Source organism: Grus americana, chromosome 3 (genome assembly GCF_028858705.1).
Source record: "Grus americana isolate bGruAme1 chromosome 3, bGruAme1.mat, whole genome shotgun sequence".
In the NCBI taxonomy this organism is placed as follows: Eukaryota; Metazoa; Chordata; class Aves; order Gruiformes; family Gruidae; genus Grus; species Grus americana.
This window is the reverse complement of record NC_072854.1, coordinates 87109972-87130760: the sequence shown is the minus strand read 5'-3', so window position 1 is coordinate 87130760 and position 20789 is coordinate 87109972. Positions and strand designations below refer to the sequence as shown.

Genomic DNA, 20789 nt, shown 5'->3' with positions numbered 1-20789 from the left:
GAAACAGGACATTGCACAACGATGACAGGATTTTAGTATTTGGTGGAACTACTTTTTCAGGAATTAAGGCAGAGGAAACAACAAGGGAGATATATCCTGGACTCAGAAGCTTTTTGAAAGAGTAAGTTTCAATGATGCTAAAACCTGAAAAACTTCAGAGGTTAATTTAAAACGTCTATAGTCTTGTTCTTTCCCAAGGGCATGCTTTCAAGTGAATCCCTCTAAAGCAAAGCCCTTGTTTTCAAGATTTTTCTTCTTCTCAGAAAGCACAGTAGCAGCTTGTTGTAAATGGTAAAGCGTATGAACTCTGTGCAACTGATAAAAATTCCAGCTCAAGCCATATTTGAAGATAAAAACATTCAACCAGCAAGATATTTTGGGTCAGTCTCTTCTGTTTCCAAAGTTTTTCCATATTGTTGTGAACTCTTATACTTTCTCTGTTTCATAATCCACTCTGATATTGATTCTTCCAGGCAGGCACAGAAAAATCTAACTTCCACATATGAAATGACAAGATGGCCCTTTTTGTCCTGAGTGTAACAGAACAAAAGGTTATTTTCTCAACTCTTTGCAAACCGCATAGCACCCATCTCAGGCATATCCTTCCACTTTCCTGTACATCTGCTTCTTAACATGTAAAGCATGGAACAATAAAGTTTGGTTCCCTGAAATGTATTGCCAAGGTTTAGTTGTGATGCTCAAAGTATTTGGGGTCCTTTTACAAGAATGGCCCTTAAAGTCTGCAGAATATTATACAGTTAGCACTCCAGCTCTCTTTCAGCTCAGTTTACATTACATGTCTCCTGGTAGAATTTCTTTTTTTCCCCTCTCTGTGCCCGTGCAACATTTAAAAAGTCTTGGGAGCAAATTCTTTAACTACCTAAGCACAAAGCACTCTCTTTCTCTAGTAGAGTTGCGGCTACCGACAGGTCCTTTGGCTTTCTGTGGTACCATCTATGGATTCTCCAAGAAATTGTGAAGAGGCATTTCTCCTCAATGTATTCAAATTGGGCACAAGGATACTAGCAGCAATAGCATTAATGAAAATCCTTTTTTCTCACAAATCATATAAAATTGTTCAGCAGATAAAATGGGGTACTGAGGAGCAATCAGTGCTTTCCCAGTATTTCTGTTAAGCTTTTGTAACTAATAGGTGCCCTCCTGCTCTCACACTCAAAAGGAAACCCAAGCCATAATAGGCCTCCACTGCTACACTTGAAACCACTTTTACCGATGAAAATACGAGGAACATGCTGCCATTTTATTCATATTCATTATATCATAAAATGCCTAGAGGCCCCAGAACTAATGGCCCCTTGCACCAATGCCAATTCTCCCTGCTTCAGAGACAAAGCATTGAGGGCGCAGGGAGCAGAGGCAAATACAATGTATGATTCAAGTCATTGAGCAGTGAACAGAAAAGGAAGCAGAGAAACCCACCATCACTGAGCTTGAGAAAAATCTCATAACCTACGTAACCTGCACATACATAACCCCTGTCTCAAACCCCTTTCCAGAAATCTTGATTAGCCCTAGCTATCATCAGGCCAGGTGTCTGCATTTCACCTACTTTATATAACTAGGAATAAATCTTGATAAGCTGGTCTCTGGCAACGTTTAAAAGGATCTTTACAAGGCTCTGAAGTGCAAGACAACACTTAGGAGATAATCAGCATCACTACTAAATCCAGGCTGCAAATGGTACTTCCAGGAATTTAGGATTACAGAGGCGAAGACCCTTGTGATGATGGACTAGGGCAGAGAATAATGAAAAGCTGGTAACATGAGAACTAGATTTTTTCCCTTCAAAGCGCTTATTTACACGAAAACAACTTGATCATTTATTTAGCATTTATACCTTAAAATAAAACAGATAAGGTTTAGGACACCCTCTGATGCTCTTGTAATTTGTCAGGAAGGCCCAGTGGCCAGGAACCCTTATCTGTGTCGTTCTCCTAAGCCACCTGAATAGTAGCTGCTTATATTGTTTGCTGAACAGGACAAACAACACTAGTTTAGCTTCACATTACCTCAAAGCAAAAAAATCAGAAATTTTCCACAAGCTTGCAAAACTAAGCCTCAGTTAAATCTGCCTAACATTGCATGACTCTTCATGTTGACTTTCACAGAAGCTGGTCCACATGTAGACAAAGCTTTCTGAGCACATTTTCCCTGTCAGTCCTGTCTGTGATCACTGCCGTGATACACCTGTATGGTACAACTGAGAATTGTGTCGCATCCATTTTTACCTCCTGCACATTGGCAGTGAACTTCACACAAAGTCTTCAGGGATCGGAGAGACTGATCAATTAAGAACTGATGATATCTCATTACTTACATTTTCTCCTGATGCGTTCTGTATAATCTCTTTAACAACACTTGAGCTAACTTTCCATCTTCTATATTGCACTGCAGTAACTGAGAAAATATACAAGAATAAAACACAGAGATGATTGTGCCTATGGTTTGTGTTTAAAGCCAGCAACACTGCCTAGCTCCAGCAGCCTAAAACCTGTCAGGAAGGAAGAAAAGCAATAATAAATGCTATCTATCAGCTATGTGTCTCTTACAGGAAAGAAAATATCACTCTATACACTTTAAAATATAAATCTCTTCCAAAACTAGGCCTAAACTCTGCTTTTGGTAACAGCCTTGACTTTCTTACAAAGTCATAGATAGTGCAGTAAAAGGTGTAAAAAAAATTGCAGAATTCACATCACAGGTGTGTTCTATACTTATCCAGTGACACTGAGCTGCACTCATTGGAGATCGATGCAGCCACAATGAAGTTAGGGAAGCGGAAGTGATTTCATCAAGACTGTTCCAACCTTTAATTCTTTTTCTGTCTTTCCCATTAGCCAAAAGCCTGTGCATAAATTTAGCCAGCTATATAATAAACACATATATACGTCATTTTCACAAATTCAAAAAAGATTTAAACAATTTGAAGTAAAGCATGACACATGCATGTACTTGATTCAAAGACCTGTCACAACAGAAACACCTCACTTGCACTCCCACCCATACAACTATTACCTTGCACTGGTTGCAGCTTAGTCATCTGACATTCACACCTACCAGTGAGATCTGAGACTATTTTGGCTTATAAAACCAAAGTCCTCAGATACCTAAATGACACGAATGAAGGTGACTCTTGTGCTCCCATACAAGGAAGAGCTACAGATGCTCCTGCTGAGATTTGCTAGTGACACACTAGCACAATGAGCACCAACAACCCCTTGAAAGATGAGAGATCATTACCTTTCCTTCCCCTTCAACCTTTGGAGGAGTGCTGAATTCAACTGGAGAGGTTAGGTGGGAGTGAAGGATGAAGTGCAATTTCATTTCTCCTGACAGCAGTTTGTAGATTTTTAAAAAAGATGGTTTCATTAGCTGGGAGGGGCTTTTTCTCACCCCTGTACAGATACAATCTTTCCTTATTCTTCATAAAATACAGCTAGGCACATTCAAAGTTCAAAAGCTGCTGGACAATCAGCCTTCTGCTTTCATTTGTCAAGAGAAGCAGTTCCAACAGACTCTTCAGCATGGGGTCAGACCGGAGGTGTATGGAAAAAGAAAGCTTCCTCCATCCACTGGATAATTATAAAACACACCTGTGATGCAAATTCTGCAATTTCTTTACATCTTTTACTACACTATTACTTGGTAAGAAGGAATCACATTTCAGTTACATCAGCCTCTAGCTATTTATACCTTACTTCCCAGAAGCATAGCATCAAAGAAAAAGGTTTCTCAATTTATTTTTTGCACAGTAATACGATTCTTCATATTTAAAACCCCAAATCTTTTTCTAAGCAAAATAAAAGGTTAGAACAGGATTTTTTAAAAGGCAAACAAGAAATATTTATGATTATGTTCCCATATCTAATCTTATTTCTATGTCCCATTTATGTAAAACAATGTGAGAAACAAATGTCTCAGTCAAGGAGACAGTACCTTGATTTGTGTCTTCTTTGAGTGGTCCCCCTTGGGAATCTAAGGGGGAAACTCCTAAAAATTTGCTTTCTAATTCTTTTGTCATCCCCTCCTTCTCTTCCACATCTCAGTTAGAATGAGTTACCCTCAGTTTTGCACACATCTGTCTTCTCTCTTCTTGCAGCAGATGTTGACCAATAGCAAGATACAGGAGAAATATCGGCCACAGGACTGAATCTTTATGCAGCTTTAAAGACCAATACATTTCTCATATGAATGATTCAATGCAAGAGAGTTTTTAGAAGCCATGAATCTTCACACACTTGAGTAGGAAATAAAAAAAAAGAATTCTGAAATGTACAACACTTAAATTGAACTCTGGCAAAGTTGTTGAAGCTGTTGGAAAAGCACTCTTCACTAATCTGTTTATCACAGGCCTCCATCCAAAACACAGCACCAGTCATCTGGTGTCATCTGGTGTTTATCCTTCACCAGGTTCAGGCTCTAATCTAGGCTCCCTCTCCAGCTGCCACTCAAGGACCACTTTCAGAACAGAGGGACAAAGAGTCTAAGAGCCCACTAAGTACATCAATATGCTTCTCCCAGTCAGCCCAGTTACACCTGTGCTGGAAAGCTTCAGTGGTAGTTTCAGGAATTCTAGTCCTTTGCTATATATTGGATGTATTTAAAGGCAGCCTTCTCCACAGAATGTAAGATATCAATTGCCTTATCCTATATGGAAATTTATCTCTTTTTTTTTAATCCTAATATCAGAAAGAAGGGATTTTTTTATTGCCCACATAAACACATAATCCTTTTATGAATTTTCCTAAGCTCTTGGCCTCAACAGTATTTCCACAGCAATAAGTTCCACAGAACTGTACATTGCATGAAAAGCATATTTCCTCTTCTCGCTTCCAAATTGGCTGCCTTAACTTAACTCTCTCTGTTTTTGAACTATGAAATAAATCAGAAGCTGATCATTTTTCTCTCTCTGTGCCACCTTATGTACAGCATGGGAAACAAAGGGACAATTTTGTGTCAATGTATCTTTTTGTCTTCTCCTTTTCTCCATCCCATCTCCACAGCATTTTTTCCCACTGTTAAAACATCTCCCCTCCTCTCAGTTTATACTTTTGTTCAATGATGCAAGCAATTAGCACAGCTACTATTTCAGCAAAGAAACTAGTATCACACGTGGACAAAATCCTTAAGCTACAGAGCAGGGGAGGAAACAAAGACTCCAAATCCTCACTAATTGTGATCTTCTGGCTTTTGCTAATTTACGGGATTAACTCACTCCTCTAACAGTCCACAGATTTCTTCCTCACATCACAGCGGAGTCATGGGGTTTTCATACTCATAGGATAAGCCTACTTAGCTCTTTTCAGTCCATGGGATACCCTTTACCTCTTTCTTCCCTTGGTCACCCCAGTATCATGAAGGGGAAAAGTAATGATTCTAAGGTCATTAAGCCATGCATAAAAATGCCATAAGAGATCAAATCACACCAGAGTAATGCAAAAAAGAAACCCCTCCTACAGTTCACATGGACATCAGTTTTCCCTCTTGATAATATTAGAGAATCAGTATACAACTGGGCTGTTAATTGAGGGGGTGGACAGAAGGAATGAAATATGAATAGCCAACTCCTGTAATACACAAATTGAATGATCAAACAATCATGGCAAAATGTCAGCTGATGACATACACTGACTTTAGCAGGGTCATATCTAATTATTAGTGATGTGGTTTAAAAAGGCTTTTAGTCAGAGGAAAGCTACTTCAGAGATAACTAATGCATGGGGGATGAGGGCAACAGAGATAATTAAGCAGGGATATAATTTCAGTGCCAATGAATTTGTTTGACAATCTGTTTCTTGGCCCAGTCAAACAAACTTTGGAAATAAAACTCCTGCACTTCCAGTCTACAGTCTTACTATAGAGTTACTTTGTTGTTAGAGTCCAGGTCACAGAATGAAAGAAAAAAACCCATAAGTGCAAGGGTTTGCACACATTTGTTCAGCATCATCATTCATGAGCTCAAAGTAATAGGAACAAAGTTTTCTACTAAGCTCAGGGAGCCACCACACCCAAATGTGGATCTCGTACATTCAGTGACTGAACTCCTATTGAAACATAAGCCATCCAAAAAATTCTGGACCAAACCTAACTGCACAAAGGCAAAATACCTCCTGCATTAGGTACCTCATACTGAATCGTGTGTGGTCACATAAGAACATGATACTAAAAGAGACAGTATACAAATCTCTTTTTCTATTGCTGCTAAGATGCTTTAGCAAAATAGACCTGGTGCTAGGAAGCATGGAATAATTATAGAAGACACCTGTTAGTCTACACATGGAGCAAGTAGCTTGATTTCTGTACCTTACATTATATGCTTTAGAAGCTACTTAAATTACCTTGGCACTGTTGTAGCAATCATTAACATTTTAGCTTTATCCTGCTGAACACTTTAAGAAGCAACAGAAGCGGCAGCAAGTGGAAGAGAAATAAATTAGCAGAGACTTGGAAAAAAAGCTTGGAATCAAAATCCTGGATGGGAATACCCCACACGCGGGCATTGGTTCTGTATCTGAACTCTCTGTCTTGTGCCCAACTCTAATCATTACCAGTTTCTTTTTAAAAGCCTGTGCCTGAAAGAACTGATGTGTTATGAGACAGCCGTGACCTAAGTAAACTCCAAACAAATCATTCATCACTGCAAAACTCCCGAACAGGCTGGTACTTTCTCAGAGAACAGTGTTCTTCTAAACACATATTATACATAAAGAGGAAACAGAAAGCACATACTGTAGGCTTTCATCAATTATACACAAACAAAGCCTTTGATAACTCTGAATAGGCTTGAGATCATTATGCCCGGGGCCAAGAGGCTCTCAGTAGTTTAAGATCTCCTTTTCCAAACTCTTGGTCAAAAGGGTCTTTTTAAGTGCAGAGGAGAAAGGAACACTTCTTCCTTTAATATCATTATGTTCACAACACCCCTACTCAAATCCTTACATGCACTATCTTTTTCCTTACCAAATTCAAACTTTACAACCTCAAGGTCTGGAGCAGGATGTAGTCACCCTGCCCACAGCCACCTTTTCTGCTACCCATCCTTCCCTTTCATGGCCCTCATTGTTCCTGGAACAGTTGGCCTTTTCCAGTTCTCTGGCTCTTTCTTACCTTCCTGTCACTCAAATCTACCAAAGAAGCTCTGCTAATTTTTTTTTTCTTTTTAAAATAATCTAAAGATATGAAAAGATTCTTATGCAGATCCAGGAAAGCAACAAGAGGACCAAGGAAATGTCCACCATTTTAAGTTCTGCAGCTCACACCGCAAAGCAGTTAATATACCAGGTTTTTGGTTCAGAGGCACACCAACCTGTGAGGAACCATGCAATTAATTTAAGCTAAAAGAGGGTGCCCATTCTAAAAATAAACAGCTATGTTGAAATAATGGAGCACTTTTACTCCAGAAAAAAGTGTTTTAGTCTAACTAGTTTAATCTAGTCACTATTTTGAACTCCTTTCCCTGTGAAAGCATTCAATTTTGTACCACATTCTCTATGAAAATTACACAAAATAATCATTTCATCAAGGTATTTGGACTTCTGGCTCCTACATTAGTATCCCAGGCCCAAAGGTTTCCTTTAAGAAGTGCTATGTAATAACCAGTAAGCAACAGAAATGTACTTAACACTGTGGTATCCTGTAATTCACATTAGCAGCTGCACAAATAATTACAGCCCTTCTCAGGTAAAACCTCACCAATTTAAATGGGTTTTCTCTGAGCAGGAAAGGCTTGAAATCCCTCTGAGTGACAGGGAGATCAACAGAAGCCTTTACAAGTGTTAAAACAGTCTGATCCCCAGGGTATACAAATGCTACCTGCTGATGACTGAAAGAGCACAATTTTCAGACTCTGGATCAAATTCTACTGAATTTTCACTGGTATTTTCCTTCATGTATTCAACAGAAAGGCATCACTTTTACCCTGACCAGGTAACCATTTCAGCATTCAGTGTTTATAAGGAGGGTTGTAATGGGCCATGCTTTTTTGTTTAAGATCAATGAAATCCCTTTCCCCGCCTCTGATTCCCTGTTTTGTAGGAGGACCACTTACCAGCAAAATTTGATTTTGCCCCTTACAGAAGACAGCGTCAGCTGTTGATTTGTGAGCCAGGCCTAGAGGACATCACTGGCTTTTAGAACCAGATCTTTCTTTCTGTCTAGTCAAGGGGTAGCTAACTATGGAATCACATAAAACAGGGCCAGTGGGGACTGATTGCGTCATCTATGCCATCTCCTAATCTCCAGATGGGACCAGTTTTGCCTAAACAATTCTTAGCAGCTATTTCTCTGACTTATTCTTAGGCGACTCCATTGATGAGCCCCCAAATGCCTCCATAAAATTATTAGAAAGTTTCTTTTACTTCTGACATGAGTCTCCAGTTGAAGACAGTATTACTACTTCTATTCTTCAGACTTTAAACACATAATACATTACTAAATCAGGTAGTGTATAAATTCATATTTGTTTTACTTACTCCAGATAGCAATTACTTTTTCTGCAAAAGTAGTGGAATATTGGCATGTCATTTAAGACTTGCCCTACACTACTGTAGCAGCTAAGCCCTACAATATCACAACATTCATTTTATTATTTTGTTTTGTTTTTCTACCAGAACTGAAACCAAAGTTGTAATTCACTCTCCACAACAAGGTTCTAATTTGAGGCAGTGCGGAGAAGATGATCCTAGGAAGGGAGCAACATCCTAGAACTTGCAATAGTAGGGATATTTTTTGGTGCCTGAAATTGCTACGAGTCAATTCTGAGCCACAGACTGTCACTTCCAAACTAACGTTTTCTCTTTTTAGTGATACTTCGAGGAAGAAAACACGGTCAGTTTTCAAGGTACTCAACCATTTCTGTCAAGTTATCTAGACTGTCTAACAACAGCTAATTTACAATGGGAGGTGTCTACAACAGACGCCATTAAGTCTAGAGCCATGAGACTGACTTCTCCCTGGACATCAATTTCACAAGATTATGATGTAGAAGGGTACTGTACCTCTCTGTGTGAAGTGCAAGGCTTTTTATCCCAAGAAATTATTTTCTATTCCTCTTAGCTAATGCACAGTGAGGTTTTTCTAATCACTGTTCTTAAAGGAAGGCAAGAAAATTTAATTAATATATAGACATTTGCAAGTAAGTAGCTAGTGCCTCTGTTTTTAATTCACTTTCAAATCAAGAAGGGTTCTAATTAAGATGAGATAATGGATTCATCTTCCTAGTGCTCTTCCCCAGCAGAGTTCTGTAACTGTAAGTGTATAACAAAAAATATATTTATATGGGGGAGAGATGTAAAATGTTCTGAAAATGTGTAGCAAATAAGATTAGTTTCTGTACACACAAGCAGAAAAAGCAAAGCTTGCATCTTCTTACTACTTCAAATTACAAATAAGTTACTTTTCAAATTTTTTCTTCTTACTTGACTAATTCCCAGTCAGATACAGATACTACATAACCAAACACTAAAATCCTTTCAACATGTTTAAAGACAAAAGCCATCATTATTATTCCTTGACTGGACGGTTAAATGCGACACTTGAGTAAAGTGAGAATTTTAACACTTGCAGGTGGAATCTTAAAGAGAATATAAAACTTACTATAAACACAGGCCATCACAGACCAACGTTACTAGGTTTGTTTGGTTTGGTTTTTTTTTTGTTTATCTGGTTGGTTTCATTGAGGGTTTTTTTGGGATGTGTCTTTTCTATTTCAAGGATATTGAAAGGAGAGAGAAATAATAGGGAACAGTCCTTAATCTAACTGGAGCCAAACTGTAGGATCAGTCTGGAAAGTTTTGAATATTAGATTCTCCTTATTGAATATTTTTAAGACAAAATGAACATTATTAAAAAGTAAACAAAAAACACATTTTCATAGAAGATGAACCTAAAAGATTGTGAATGCAATGAAACTGAACTGATTTTCCTAATACAAATAGTAATTATTCAGTTTTCCTAATGTGTGTTCTTTGTTTAGTTTTTTTTTCTTAGATGGAACTATGATCACATACTGACCTGCCCAAATGTGATTCAGGTTCACCAGAGCATAAATCCACAAAACTATAAAGTCACAAATTTTCCAGATAAAATAACTGTAGTTCTCTTCTGGTTTTACCAAGTCGTCTTTTCTGCATGACAATATGTTCATGCTTATGAATAACATCACTTTTTTCTGGCTGTAATATCAGTTACACATACTGATAAATGTTAAATATTAATTTAGGGATCTATCTTCCAATCTGTTCATAACTTAGTAGAAAGACCAACTTCCAAAGATATTTATATGCCTAAGGAAGTCAGTAGGGATGGCTGAGAGAACTCAGAAAGAATAGGCTAGCTTTGCAATCTGCAAGTGCTTGTGCACTCTGAAAATCCCACCACCTGCAGCTAAGTTGGTTGGAAAGCCTACCTCCGGTCATAAAAGCCCCTTCTGTGCCAGATGGTGTGGATGGGTTCTACAGGTACCTATGGGTGCTGTGTACCAGAAAGCACCAGGCCAAAGAGGAGGAAAAGAACATGCTGAGAAGTGCATGAAAATCTCCCTAGAACTGCTAAGCTCTGGAGACTAGTGGACCTGTTGAATCCATGAGAACTGATAAATATCAAAGCACCAAGAATCATTTGAATCTGCAGAAGGCCACAAGCACACACGAGCATCAATAAGAATGTATGTGACTCAGAATACATCAACGAAGGTAGTGCCTGCTATCTGGAGACAAACACCATAGGATCATATGCATACATGATGAACCAAAAAACCTTCTGGGTACTTCCTGAATACCAATCCAGAAGTCACTAGTGCTGCTTTCCACTTGTGAGTAAACAAGTGTGGTTGGCTTCCAGCTGTTGCTCCAACCAAGTATTATGAGCGCGAGTGAGAACTGAGGGAATAATTATCTGCTATTAAAAACAACAGCTTGGTTCTATTATTAGTAACAGCTGAATTAATAAAAGGTGTTCTAATTTATACTGGTTGTGATCTATGCGTCCCCCAACTCAGTCCCCTATCAGGGAAATAGGAATTTATAGCACTCCTTGTTCTGGTGCTCCCTGTTATGAATGGCTCTACTTCTACCCAACAGGAGCAAGCACTGTTAACATGCCCATGCAAGCTTCAATGGGAAGAAAATGAATACGTACTTGGTAGGGATATAAAGTGATGCCGTTTGTTCTTGACAAAGACCAGGTGCCGTCAAGGTACTGATGAGCCTGGATAGCCACAGAGTTGAGAACGTTACCGTTGCTGGGGCTGGTGGCCATTTGAAAGCTGACCTTGGCTTGGTGTCCAGGAGAGCCATTTTTCTTCTCCACGCCATTGGCAATTCCTAGACTGTTAGGTTTTCCACTGTGTTTGTTGGCAACAAAGCCTGTATAATTAGATGTAGCATACTGAGCAGGCACGTATGCCCAGTCCCTGGGCTGCAGACTGCCCATGTGCCGGGGACTCACTAACGTGGGGATATTGGAGAGAGGTGGGGGAGAGCCTGGCGAGGCATCGTAATGTTCCGAGTTGGCGGCTTGCTCTAAGGTCAGCACCATCTGAATGGCCTCTTGCTTCAGCTGGTTCAGGTGCGTGGCACAAACGTCACATCTGTTGTCCTTCTCGTTCCATGCCTTACGAATGGTATTGGGAACCTGGAGTTTGTCATGAATCACCGAAGAGAAACCTGGGTCCTAAAAATCAAACAGAGGAGGGAGAAGGGGGGGACAGGAGATAAATGTTTAACCATGGTCACCACAGTGAAACATTATTACTGCTGATTGTGCATTTCAAAAGCCAATTTGTGAGATAAGCTTAGAATGCAAACAAAGGCCATTAGATACAGTCAACATATGCCAGCAACAGAGCTGAACAAAAATGAGAAACTAGATTGTGTTGGAAAGAAAAAATTATTTTACTTTTACTGATAAGTGGCAAATATTATAATTCCACCGCAAGCTTCAATGCACGGCAGAGAGAGTGAATTAACCTGCTTCACACCACTGCACCTAATTTCTGGCTTGAATGAAATCTACTCTTAGTTACACAGGTGAGATCAAGAGCAACTCCACTAAAACCAGCGGGCTTGTAGCAAGGTTCACAAATCCATCTACTCATCACTGCCAGCTTTTGCTACTCAGAAAATACAGGAAATACTCTGCAACAAAAATGTAAAATTTCAAAGCCTGCCTGTAAAGAAAAAATGAAAAAACCAGAGGTACCACTACCCTCCCAAAATTCTTTTCAGAATTCAAAACAGATGGATATTTCATAAAGTTTTCAAGAGCTTTTCAGCATTTCATTTACCAAGAATACACTTTTCAGCCAGAAAAGAAACCTTCTCTGCTAATGAAATGTTCTATCGCTCTTTTGGTTATCTGCTGATAATGTAAAATAAAACAGTAATTTTATTTAAAAAATAGAACATGTAGAGGGTCAATAATTTGTAAATAATACTCTTCTTCTTGGAAAGCATAGTTTTGGTGCAAAACCACATGATCAGGTGTAAAACCTCTTGCCTCATATCCTTACCTCATGGGTAGATCTTTGAACGTCAGTGGTGCTCTCCACAGAGCAATATGCCACCCTGATCTGACTGCAGTCATTGAATGCTGACCTAAATTGCAAAGTGCTTCAGTAAGCTGTGAAGTCAAACAACAGTCTTAGCAGGGGCTTATCACCAAACTTGCCTAGTTCTTACAGTATCGTGCAGTTTTAGAAACGCAGAGCAATGACAGTTATGTGATGGAAATATTTCTGGAAATTTCACACCACATTTTTGTGGTTTTACAGTCCAGGCAGGGCAGACTTCACCTTCCCTTGCTTAAGTTTTGGAGACTTATTGGTGGATTTTCTTATGACCACTCAAAAAGATTTACAATCAGATTATTATTTTTTTCCTCTTTGTGGCTTTAGCAGCAAACTGAAATCAGACGGGGGGGGGGGCGGAAATCACACAAACAGACACCACCCTTATCAAGTAATTTGATGAGCCCCATGCCATCCAAGATAGACAGATTTCATGTCTTGAGAGTTTGGCTGTGCTGAGAAAGAATGGGTATGGGATATAATATAGGGAGGGAGATAATTCATTGGTAGAGGGTCATATTCATTATGATCCGTCTTTATTATATACTCAAGCATTTTATTTTCACTGTTTAACTACCGTGAACAGCTCCTCAGCATGCAGTGATTAATTGATTCATAAATCATGGTGCCTCTTTATGCACAGCAGCAAAAGAGCAGTTCTAGCCCCAGAAGCCCCAGAGAGTCATATAAGCTGATGGGAAACAACAGGAGGCCGAGATCTGATCAAGGCTCAAGCTGGTCATTTCTATTCTATGCACAAAGGGGGTCAGAGCATCAAAGTGTGTCAGGAAGGCAGGAACTGGATTCTGCACCAACCCTCCCCCCTTAACCTTCAGAAAAGGGACTGGTGGAAATCAGGGGGAAAAAACAGGATGCAAAAGATGTCAAATCTTATTCTCCATTCCAGACTATAACTAGGTCAACAGATCACATCAGATATGGGTACCCCATCCATGATGCCAGGTACGCAGGAAAAGGACTCTCTATTTTTACCATAATGAGCTAGACAAAGCTACCTATATAGCTGAAGTGAGGTGTGAGTCTTCTTTCCAGGCTGCTCCACATCAGTCCAGGAAAAATCCTCACCAGCTCTTCCCTCAGCTAGCTAATGCCATGCCACAGAGCTAGTTGCTGTTCTTTGAAAGTTAACTTTTCTTAGGCAACTGGGCTTGAACCCAGGTAATTATATACAACATTCAGATCCAGCAGTGGTTCAACGTGGAAATTCCTGGATACTATGATAAATATTCCAAGGAAATAAAGCCTTCTCTAAAGTAAGCAAATGTCAGCATGATATAAATATTCAAGTAGCACACCAACTTTAAAGAGTGCTGGACAGCAGTGAATTCAGCTTCATCTCAATGTTAAAACAAACATCAGATCATTCTCTGATACAACAATAAACAGAGAGAGAGGGAGGGAGGGAAGAAGGAAGGCTGTTCCTCCTCAGGAGCAGAAAGGAGGAAAACAGGCACAACCTGAATTGATTACTCCCAAGACTGGCCCTACTAATCTATCAGACTCTACTAGATGGATAGCTCAACACTGAATCCAAGTCTGGAATATGAAACAGAAAAGCCTACAGGACAGCAAATAAATTTGGAGGAACTCGGGTTCCAGAAACACATTAGTCACATTTTGTTCTCAAAACAAAACGGATAGAGCCTAAAAGAGAGTTTACTTTCTCGTTCTGCACTGGGCAGCCCCACTATAATTGCACGGAAGAATCAGGTGACAGGCTTGCAACACGTTTAGCAGGAAGGAGGCCAAAGCTGGACAAGTCACTACACCCTTGCCTGAATAGCAGGGAAATGCAGCTACACAGCACTTTCTGCTTCTGTATTTCATCTGCAAGCAATCATCTACATATATTCCCCTGTCCAATAAGCAGTACCTCGTCCCATAGGCATAACAGTATCTTGTCCCACATGAAATAGTGACGGGCAAGCCTCACTGGATAAGCGCTTGAGTTAGCTGCACTAAGCAGCAGGAGTTGGAAAGGTTATACTCACTACTGAAACTTGTGAGGTCTAAGGAACTCCACACACCCTGGCATGAGAGCAGATTTGCTTGTGAAGTTTGAGGTTGACACTGGAAATACCATTTATATTTTGGCACTGATTTCCAGTCCTGACAGAACAAAGCACAGTGACACTGAAAACTGAAACAGAACTTTAAAAATCACAAGAGAGTTTGGTTTGAGTTTAGGGCAAAGGTTCATGATGGTTTCTCTTATTGCTGTAGTGGTTCACCCATCTTTAGTATAAACAGCATTACTATAAACTCCTGTTCCTATAATAAACAAATGAAGGCGTGTAAGAGGTCTGAAAGCTTTAGGAGATCAGTCACAACACAGACCATAAATGCACAAGGCGAGCAGTGAACTGAAAGGAGTGCACATCGGGCTTTGGTGCGAGGAGCCTTTTCCCATTACCTTTGAGTTTTCAAGCTCAAGTAAACACCAATTCCAGCTATGTTTAGTCGTTCTTCTTCACCACTGTAACCAGCTAGTAATTAATCCCTCATCTTTGGTCCTGAACTAAAAACTCAAATAGGAAAGACAGAAGAGGGAAGGAAGTTTTGCTTTTTAGAGATCCATCATAGACAGGTATGCTGAGGAATTCTGACTCTACCCAGTGAAAACGTACCCAGTGAACAGGCACTAGTTAAGAAACACTGAAGTACACAGACAGCTGTACCAGGGTAAATGCAGTCCTGACCTCATGGAGGAGGAGGAACAGCACTACTATATGATCATGTAAGGTAATGCAGAAGCATCCTCCTCTCTTTCATCTCCCTTCATAAATCCATACCTTGCTGTATAGTTTTCATGATGCTTTAACACCATCACTAAGAAAGCAGACTACAAAGAGAATAATCCTTTCCTTCCTGCTACCCAGCTTGTGCCCATCTTCCTCAGAGAGAGCAAACAACCACTTTCAGCATGAAGCACAGTTTATTTCACACACATTTACACAAAGCTCACAAGAGGACATGATAAAAGCAGGCAGAGCTCCACTGGTGGACAGAGAGGTAGGCAAGAAATAGGATGAGTAATTTGCACTTTTACATGTTACATGGAACCTAGCTGATCATAGATTCATATGCAAATACCTCATAGGCATACTACTTTTTTGCAAACATATAGTGGGCAGACACTAATATAGGACATAGTCTAAAATTTTGTCCACAACTGTATTTGATTTGGTCAACTATAGCCTACACAAGTTAGACATTGTAACCTTATATCATTCTACCTCAGCGAAAACTCATCTATACAATGGAACTCAAGACTTTCTTATCAAATTGTGGTGTTCTTTATTCATTGCTCTTCAGGGAAAACAAATCAGTCAATACTAACTAAATGACAGGGGTCAGCTTCTCCTTGAAGATGGTCACAGAAGACTCATGGAGTTCATGGAATCACAGAATGGTTTGGGTTGGAAGGGACCTTAAAGCCCATCTAGTTCCAACCCCCCTGCCATGGGCAGGGACACCCTCCACCAGACGAGGTTGCCCAAAGCCCCATCCAACCTGGCCTTGAACACTTCCAGGGATGGGGCAGCCACAACTTCTCTGGGCAACCTGTTCCAGTGCCTCACCACCCTCACAGGGAAGAATTTCTTCCTACTATCTAATCTAAATTGACCCTCCTCCAGTTTAAAATCATTACTCCTCGTCCTATCACTACATGCCCTTGTAAACAGTCCCTCTCCAGCTTTCCTGTAGGTCCCGTTTAGGTACTGGAAGGCTGCTTTTATTCTTTTGTTTCTGAAAGGATCCAGGCAGCAGTGACTACTGGTATGTAATCCATCATGCAAGGTGAGGGGAGAAGCAGGGGAAAGCAATGATCAAAGTTCTGCCCAGGAAGAAGTGTGTTTTCCAGACTCTCACTCTCCACAGGCGGGGAGTGAAAGAACTAATTAAGAAACATTAGTAGGAGGGAAGCCTTAACCCTGATAAAAAACACATGTTTTTCCATGACTGTGCAAACATCTCTGCTCTAAACACAATCCTGTTAGTTCATGGTTGGTTTCTATTCAGGGGGAAAAAAAAAAAAAATCTCTTCTGTTCTCCTTTCTCTCTTGAGGGTGTATTTTCCAGCCCAATAAAGAGATTATACTTGTAAATTTACTTTCCAAAGGCACGTGGGCTATTTTCCAAGTGTCTCTGCACCCTAACTTAAACATATCCTATCATCTTCTAGGCTACATTTCAGAGATTTGCTGTTTTCAGCATTCCAGAGCCCCAAGAGTTGAAAAATAGCTCCTCACTGTTACAATGGCACTACTTCTGTTAAAGCAAAAGTATGTTCAAATAAACTGAAGTCAATGGGAGTTTTTCTCTCAAATAAGCATGACAGGGTACACACTATGGCTATAAATTAGTAGCACTGTACCATCAAACTGAGCTGGGAACCCTGGAACCCTTTGCTATGTAAAGACCCAATCATCTGAATTATCTAAGGTGGCAGGATCTCCGCTAGCACCAGCGGTGTTTTGGTAAGTAAAAGCTAAAGTTGCATACGTACAAGACCAAGGGTACATTGAGGTGGCCTCCCTTTTTCTATTGCTCTGTACACAGCAACTGACACCTTCCTTGGGCGAGATCACTCTGCCTTACCCAGTCACAGAAGATTTCCCTCACGTCCAACCTGTATTCTCTATATAAGCCATCCATTACTACTCCCAGCTGAGCAAATGTAACTATCTCCTTTGCTAGAAAAGGAGAACATATTTCCCTCTTGTCCTTCTGAAACTCACTCCTTTCCCCAGCAGGAACATCCCCCTCGTAAGCACTGTTACTACATCTCGGGGAGAGGACAGAGGATGCAATCCTGAACTGGAGCGCTGTAAGTAGGGAACTTGGGCAAAAGGAGAGACAGAGGTCATGAGGAAAGCATAGTGGAATAAGAAAGAGCCTCTTCACATTAGCCTGTTTCCATGTAAAGTCTTACCAACTGCAGTAAAAACCTCTGCAGTGTTATCATATCCCACTTCTGTAACTATTACCATTTTTGTCCCTCAAACTTGAAGAACTGCTTTCTGCTGCTGACTTGAGCCTTCACTTTCCAAAGGGCCATGAGAGCGCTCCCTGTCCCACAGTCGCTATCTCCAGAACACATCTGGGGGACCAGTTCTTTTCAGGGAAGGGGGGGAAGGAAAAATGAAATCTTAATCCTGTCTGGTGTAGCCCTCACACAACATTGCTATTTTCAAGGTGTTTTTCTTGAGCTGGCAAATACTACTGACATTTGGACTTTTATAGTTTAACATTTGTCAGTATAAACCAGCCACTCTGCAGCCAGCAAAATGTGCTCCTTTGGTTTAAGCTCTCTGTTTTCTTATCTGAAAGAGACAGAAAGTCCGAGCAAGGCTCACCTTACAAACTTGCAGCAGTAGGAAGCAGAAGAGAGGAAAACCCTGGAAAAATAGGAGGATTAAAAATGAGGAGGAGGAGGGACAGAAGAAGGGGAAAAACAAAAAGTATTTTCTAATTGCTCCATGGATTGGCTTACGACTCTGACAATGGATCAGCACTGACGGACTTACAGCTGTACACATCTGGCACACAGGTGTTTGTATTAGCATTTGATAGCGAAACAGCAGCCAGATTTTTAATTGGGCTGGGAAGAAGAGATGAAATAGCAGCAGGAAAATCTAAATATACATTCAGTGGTGCAAATCCAAGCCTTGCCCAAGGAGCTCTGCTATGCAGTTGTCTAGAGCTCTGCAACCCAGACTGAATCTGCGGCCACAGCAGGCACTGGGTATCCTGGACGGAAGCTGCTTCTACAGCTATGTGGTAGACAAACTCAGCTGTTGCCAAAGGGGCAGAATTTGTCAGCACCCTTTTTATAGCACAAAGAATAGAAACAAGCACAGAATTGCAGAAGCCTCATCACTTGTGCTAGAAAAAGCAGCAGCTCCATTCTCTCCTCCTTGCTTTGTATTTTCCTGCCTGAACGTTGAAGGATTGCATTTGCTTTCTTAGCCACCAGAGCACACTATGAGCTTGTGTTCAACTGATTATTCACCTTGACCCCCTAGTACTTTTCTGCATCATTGCTATAAGCAGTCTCGTGTCATACATGCAACCCAGATGTATCACAGATGCATTTTTGTTCAAGTCTCCAGTCACCACACAGAACTCAGTTGCTATTGCAGCCTCTTCACTCAGCTGGGGGTGGACTAGAAATTTGACCTAACTATTGTTTGAGATGTTTCCAAGAGCTTATGAACAGTTACCTTTATCAACCAAATGTGTAGTCTTACTCGTCACCAATGTGGCAAATGTGATGCTACTATTTTTTTTTTCATAAAATCCTTCTGATTGCCGTTCAAAATGAAACTGTTCTTTATTGTTGATATCCTGTTACCCACTCTTTCAAACCCATCTGGGATAAGCATGAAGCATGACTGACCTATGATTACATGGGCCAGACCTGTTAAAATACTGGAATAACATTAGTTTTCCTTTGATCCTTTTAAACTTCCCCATTATTCCAAGCTTTGATAAGCATCACATCAACAGATCACTTGAACCTCTGAGTAACCAGGCTACAGTAGCAATTACTGCTCTGACACACCTCCACATTTTCAAGTTTAGCTTGCTTTTCCTGTGAGAAGAGCATTACAGCTCTTTGATGAACGCCAGCACTGAGCTACTATTGACACTGTAACCAGTGATTTCTCAAACAGCTGTCATACCTGAAGAATGGTAACTAAACATCACAAGTGTGAAGGTCAGGACAGTATTTGTGACACCTATATACTTACTGTTCTCCTGATTTATAAAGGAGTTTGTAGCAAGCTGAAACCTCTTGTAACTGCTTTTCAAACAGGAGAATCACATCCCTTTAATTTTAGGCAAACAATCATTAGAAAAATTGTGGTTTTTATTTCATAACTTCACATTTTCAAAAGAGTTATTCAGTATGTAATATTTTTTATCAAATCTGTTCAGCTTCAGCACAGCTACAACTGACATCAGAGAATCAAAAACTTTGTCCTATTCAGCTTACTTTTGTATCCTGATTTTTTTAAACCATTTCTGCATGCTCACTTTTATGCTTTTCTCTCCAAGAAACACCAGTATCTTTAAATTGCATGCAAGGTCACTGTTGGGGGGGGGGGGGGGGGGGGAGAAAAAAATCAATAGATTGATACAGGTTATCGGTGGCTTAATACAACGGGTAAAGAGCTTTGCCTTTGTATGTTCAATCTTCCTTTTGTTTTGTTGTTTTTAATTCACTCAGCTTTTGGAAACAATTTTACTAATTTCTCCACACAGAGGTTCCAACCTGGTTCAGCAGAGCTACCTTTCGTTCATCTTGGATACGCTCTCCTCAAGCAACGCTCATTCAGGATCTCTTCTCTGGTTTCTTTTCTGATACTGTTAGATTTCCACCCTTCCCAACTTGACTGGAGAGGAGTTGGGAAGGTCAAGGGTATGGATTGACTAGAATAAGGGCATTGCAAGCCTTGGTACAGCACTAATTATGGTCAGTTAAAACCTGAAGAGTTTTACTGCAGTTTAACAAAGCCATTTGAAATTCACACTAAATTTACTTTCTTTCATGCCCTTGAGTATGAAAACACTAGGCAACCCAGGTAATCTTAATCTTAGCAAAAATGCAAGTAAAAGTACAATCCTGCCCACTTTATTCAAAGCAGATGAAGCTTATCTGTGTGCCATCTACGAAACTGAGAACGAATTTTGTTCCTGGGAAAGTATATCACAAAGACAACAGTCACTTCATAGTAATAATGAAGTCTCTCCCATGCACATTCACAGTCAGAGGCACATGAAAAATTGAAATGTATTTGCCTCTTCCCTGTGTTCCCATTTTGCATTAGATAGATAACACTGTTAAAAACATGTAATTTGGAAATAGGAGCAATGCAGAGCATTCCAAGCTACATACAAACCTGTTCTTACCACTCAGCAGCAGTCACATCTCACACTAGGTATTGACTGGGGATTTCCATCAGCCTTTTTTATCCCAACTGAACTGAAGAACATGCACCTCAACCTCTGCATAACTCTTACATGCCTTCTTTAGGAGCTACTTCCTTCATGTGAATGCACCCAGGATCAAGCAAGTGGGCAGTGTGAAAGCTGAAGGGTTTGTTAAAACCATGGAGAACAGTCCCAGAACACCGTGCAACCCGTGAGGTTGAATGGGAAGAAGACGAGATGC

General features: G+C 40.2%; 1 protein-coding gene across 1 annotated transcript in view; it reads right to left on the bottom strand.

Moving 5' to 3' along the window:
- Window positions 1–20789, bottom strand: part of KIF26B (kinesin family member 26B) — a 303764-nt gene that overhangs the window by 199556 nt on the left and 83419 nt on the right. Inside the window, exon 3 of the mRNA XM_054822246.1 lies at window positions 11158–11691. Within this exon, the coding sequence (XP_054678221.1) occupies window positions 11158–11691 (534 nt within the window). The remainder of the gene's footprint in view (window positions 1–11157; window positions 11692–20789) is intronic.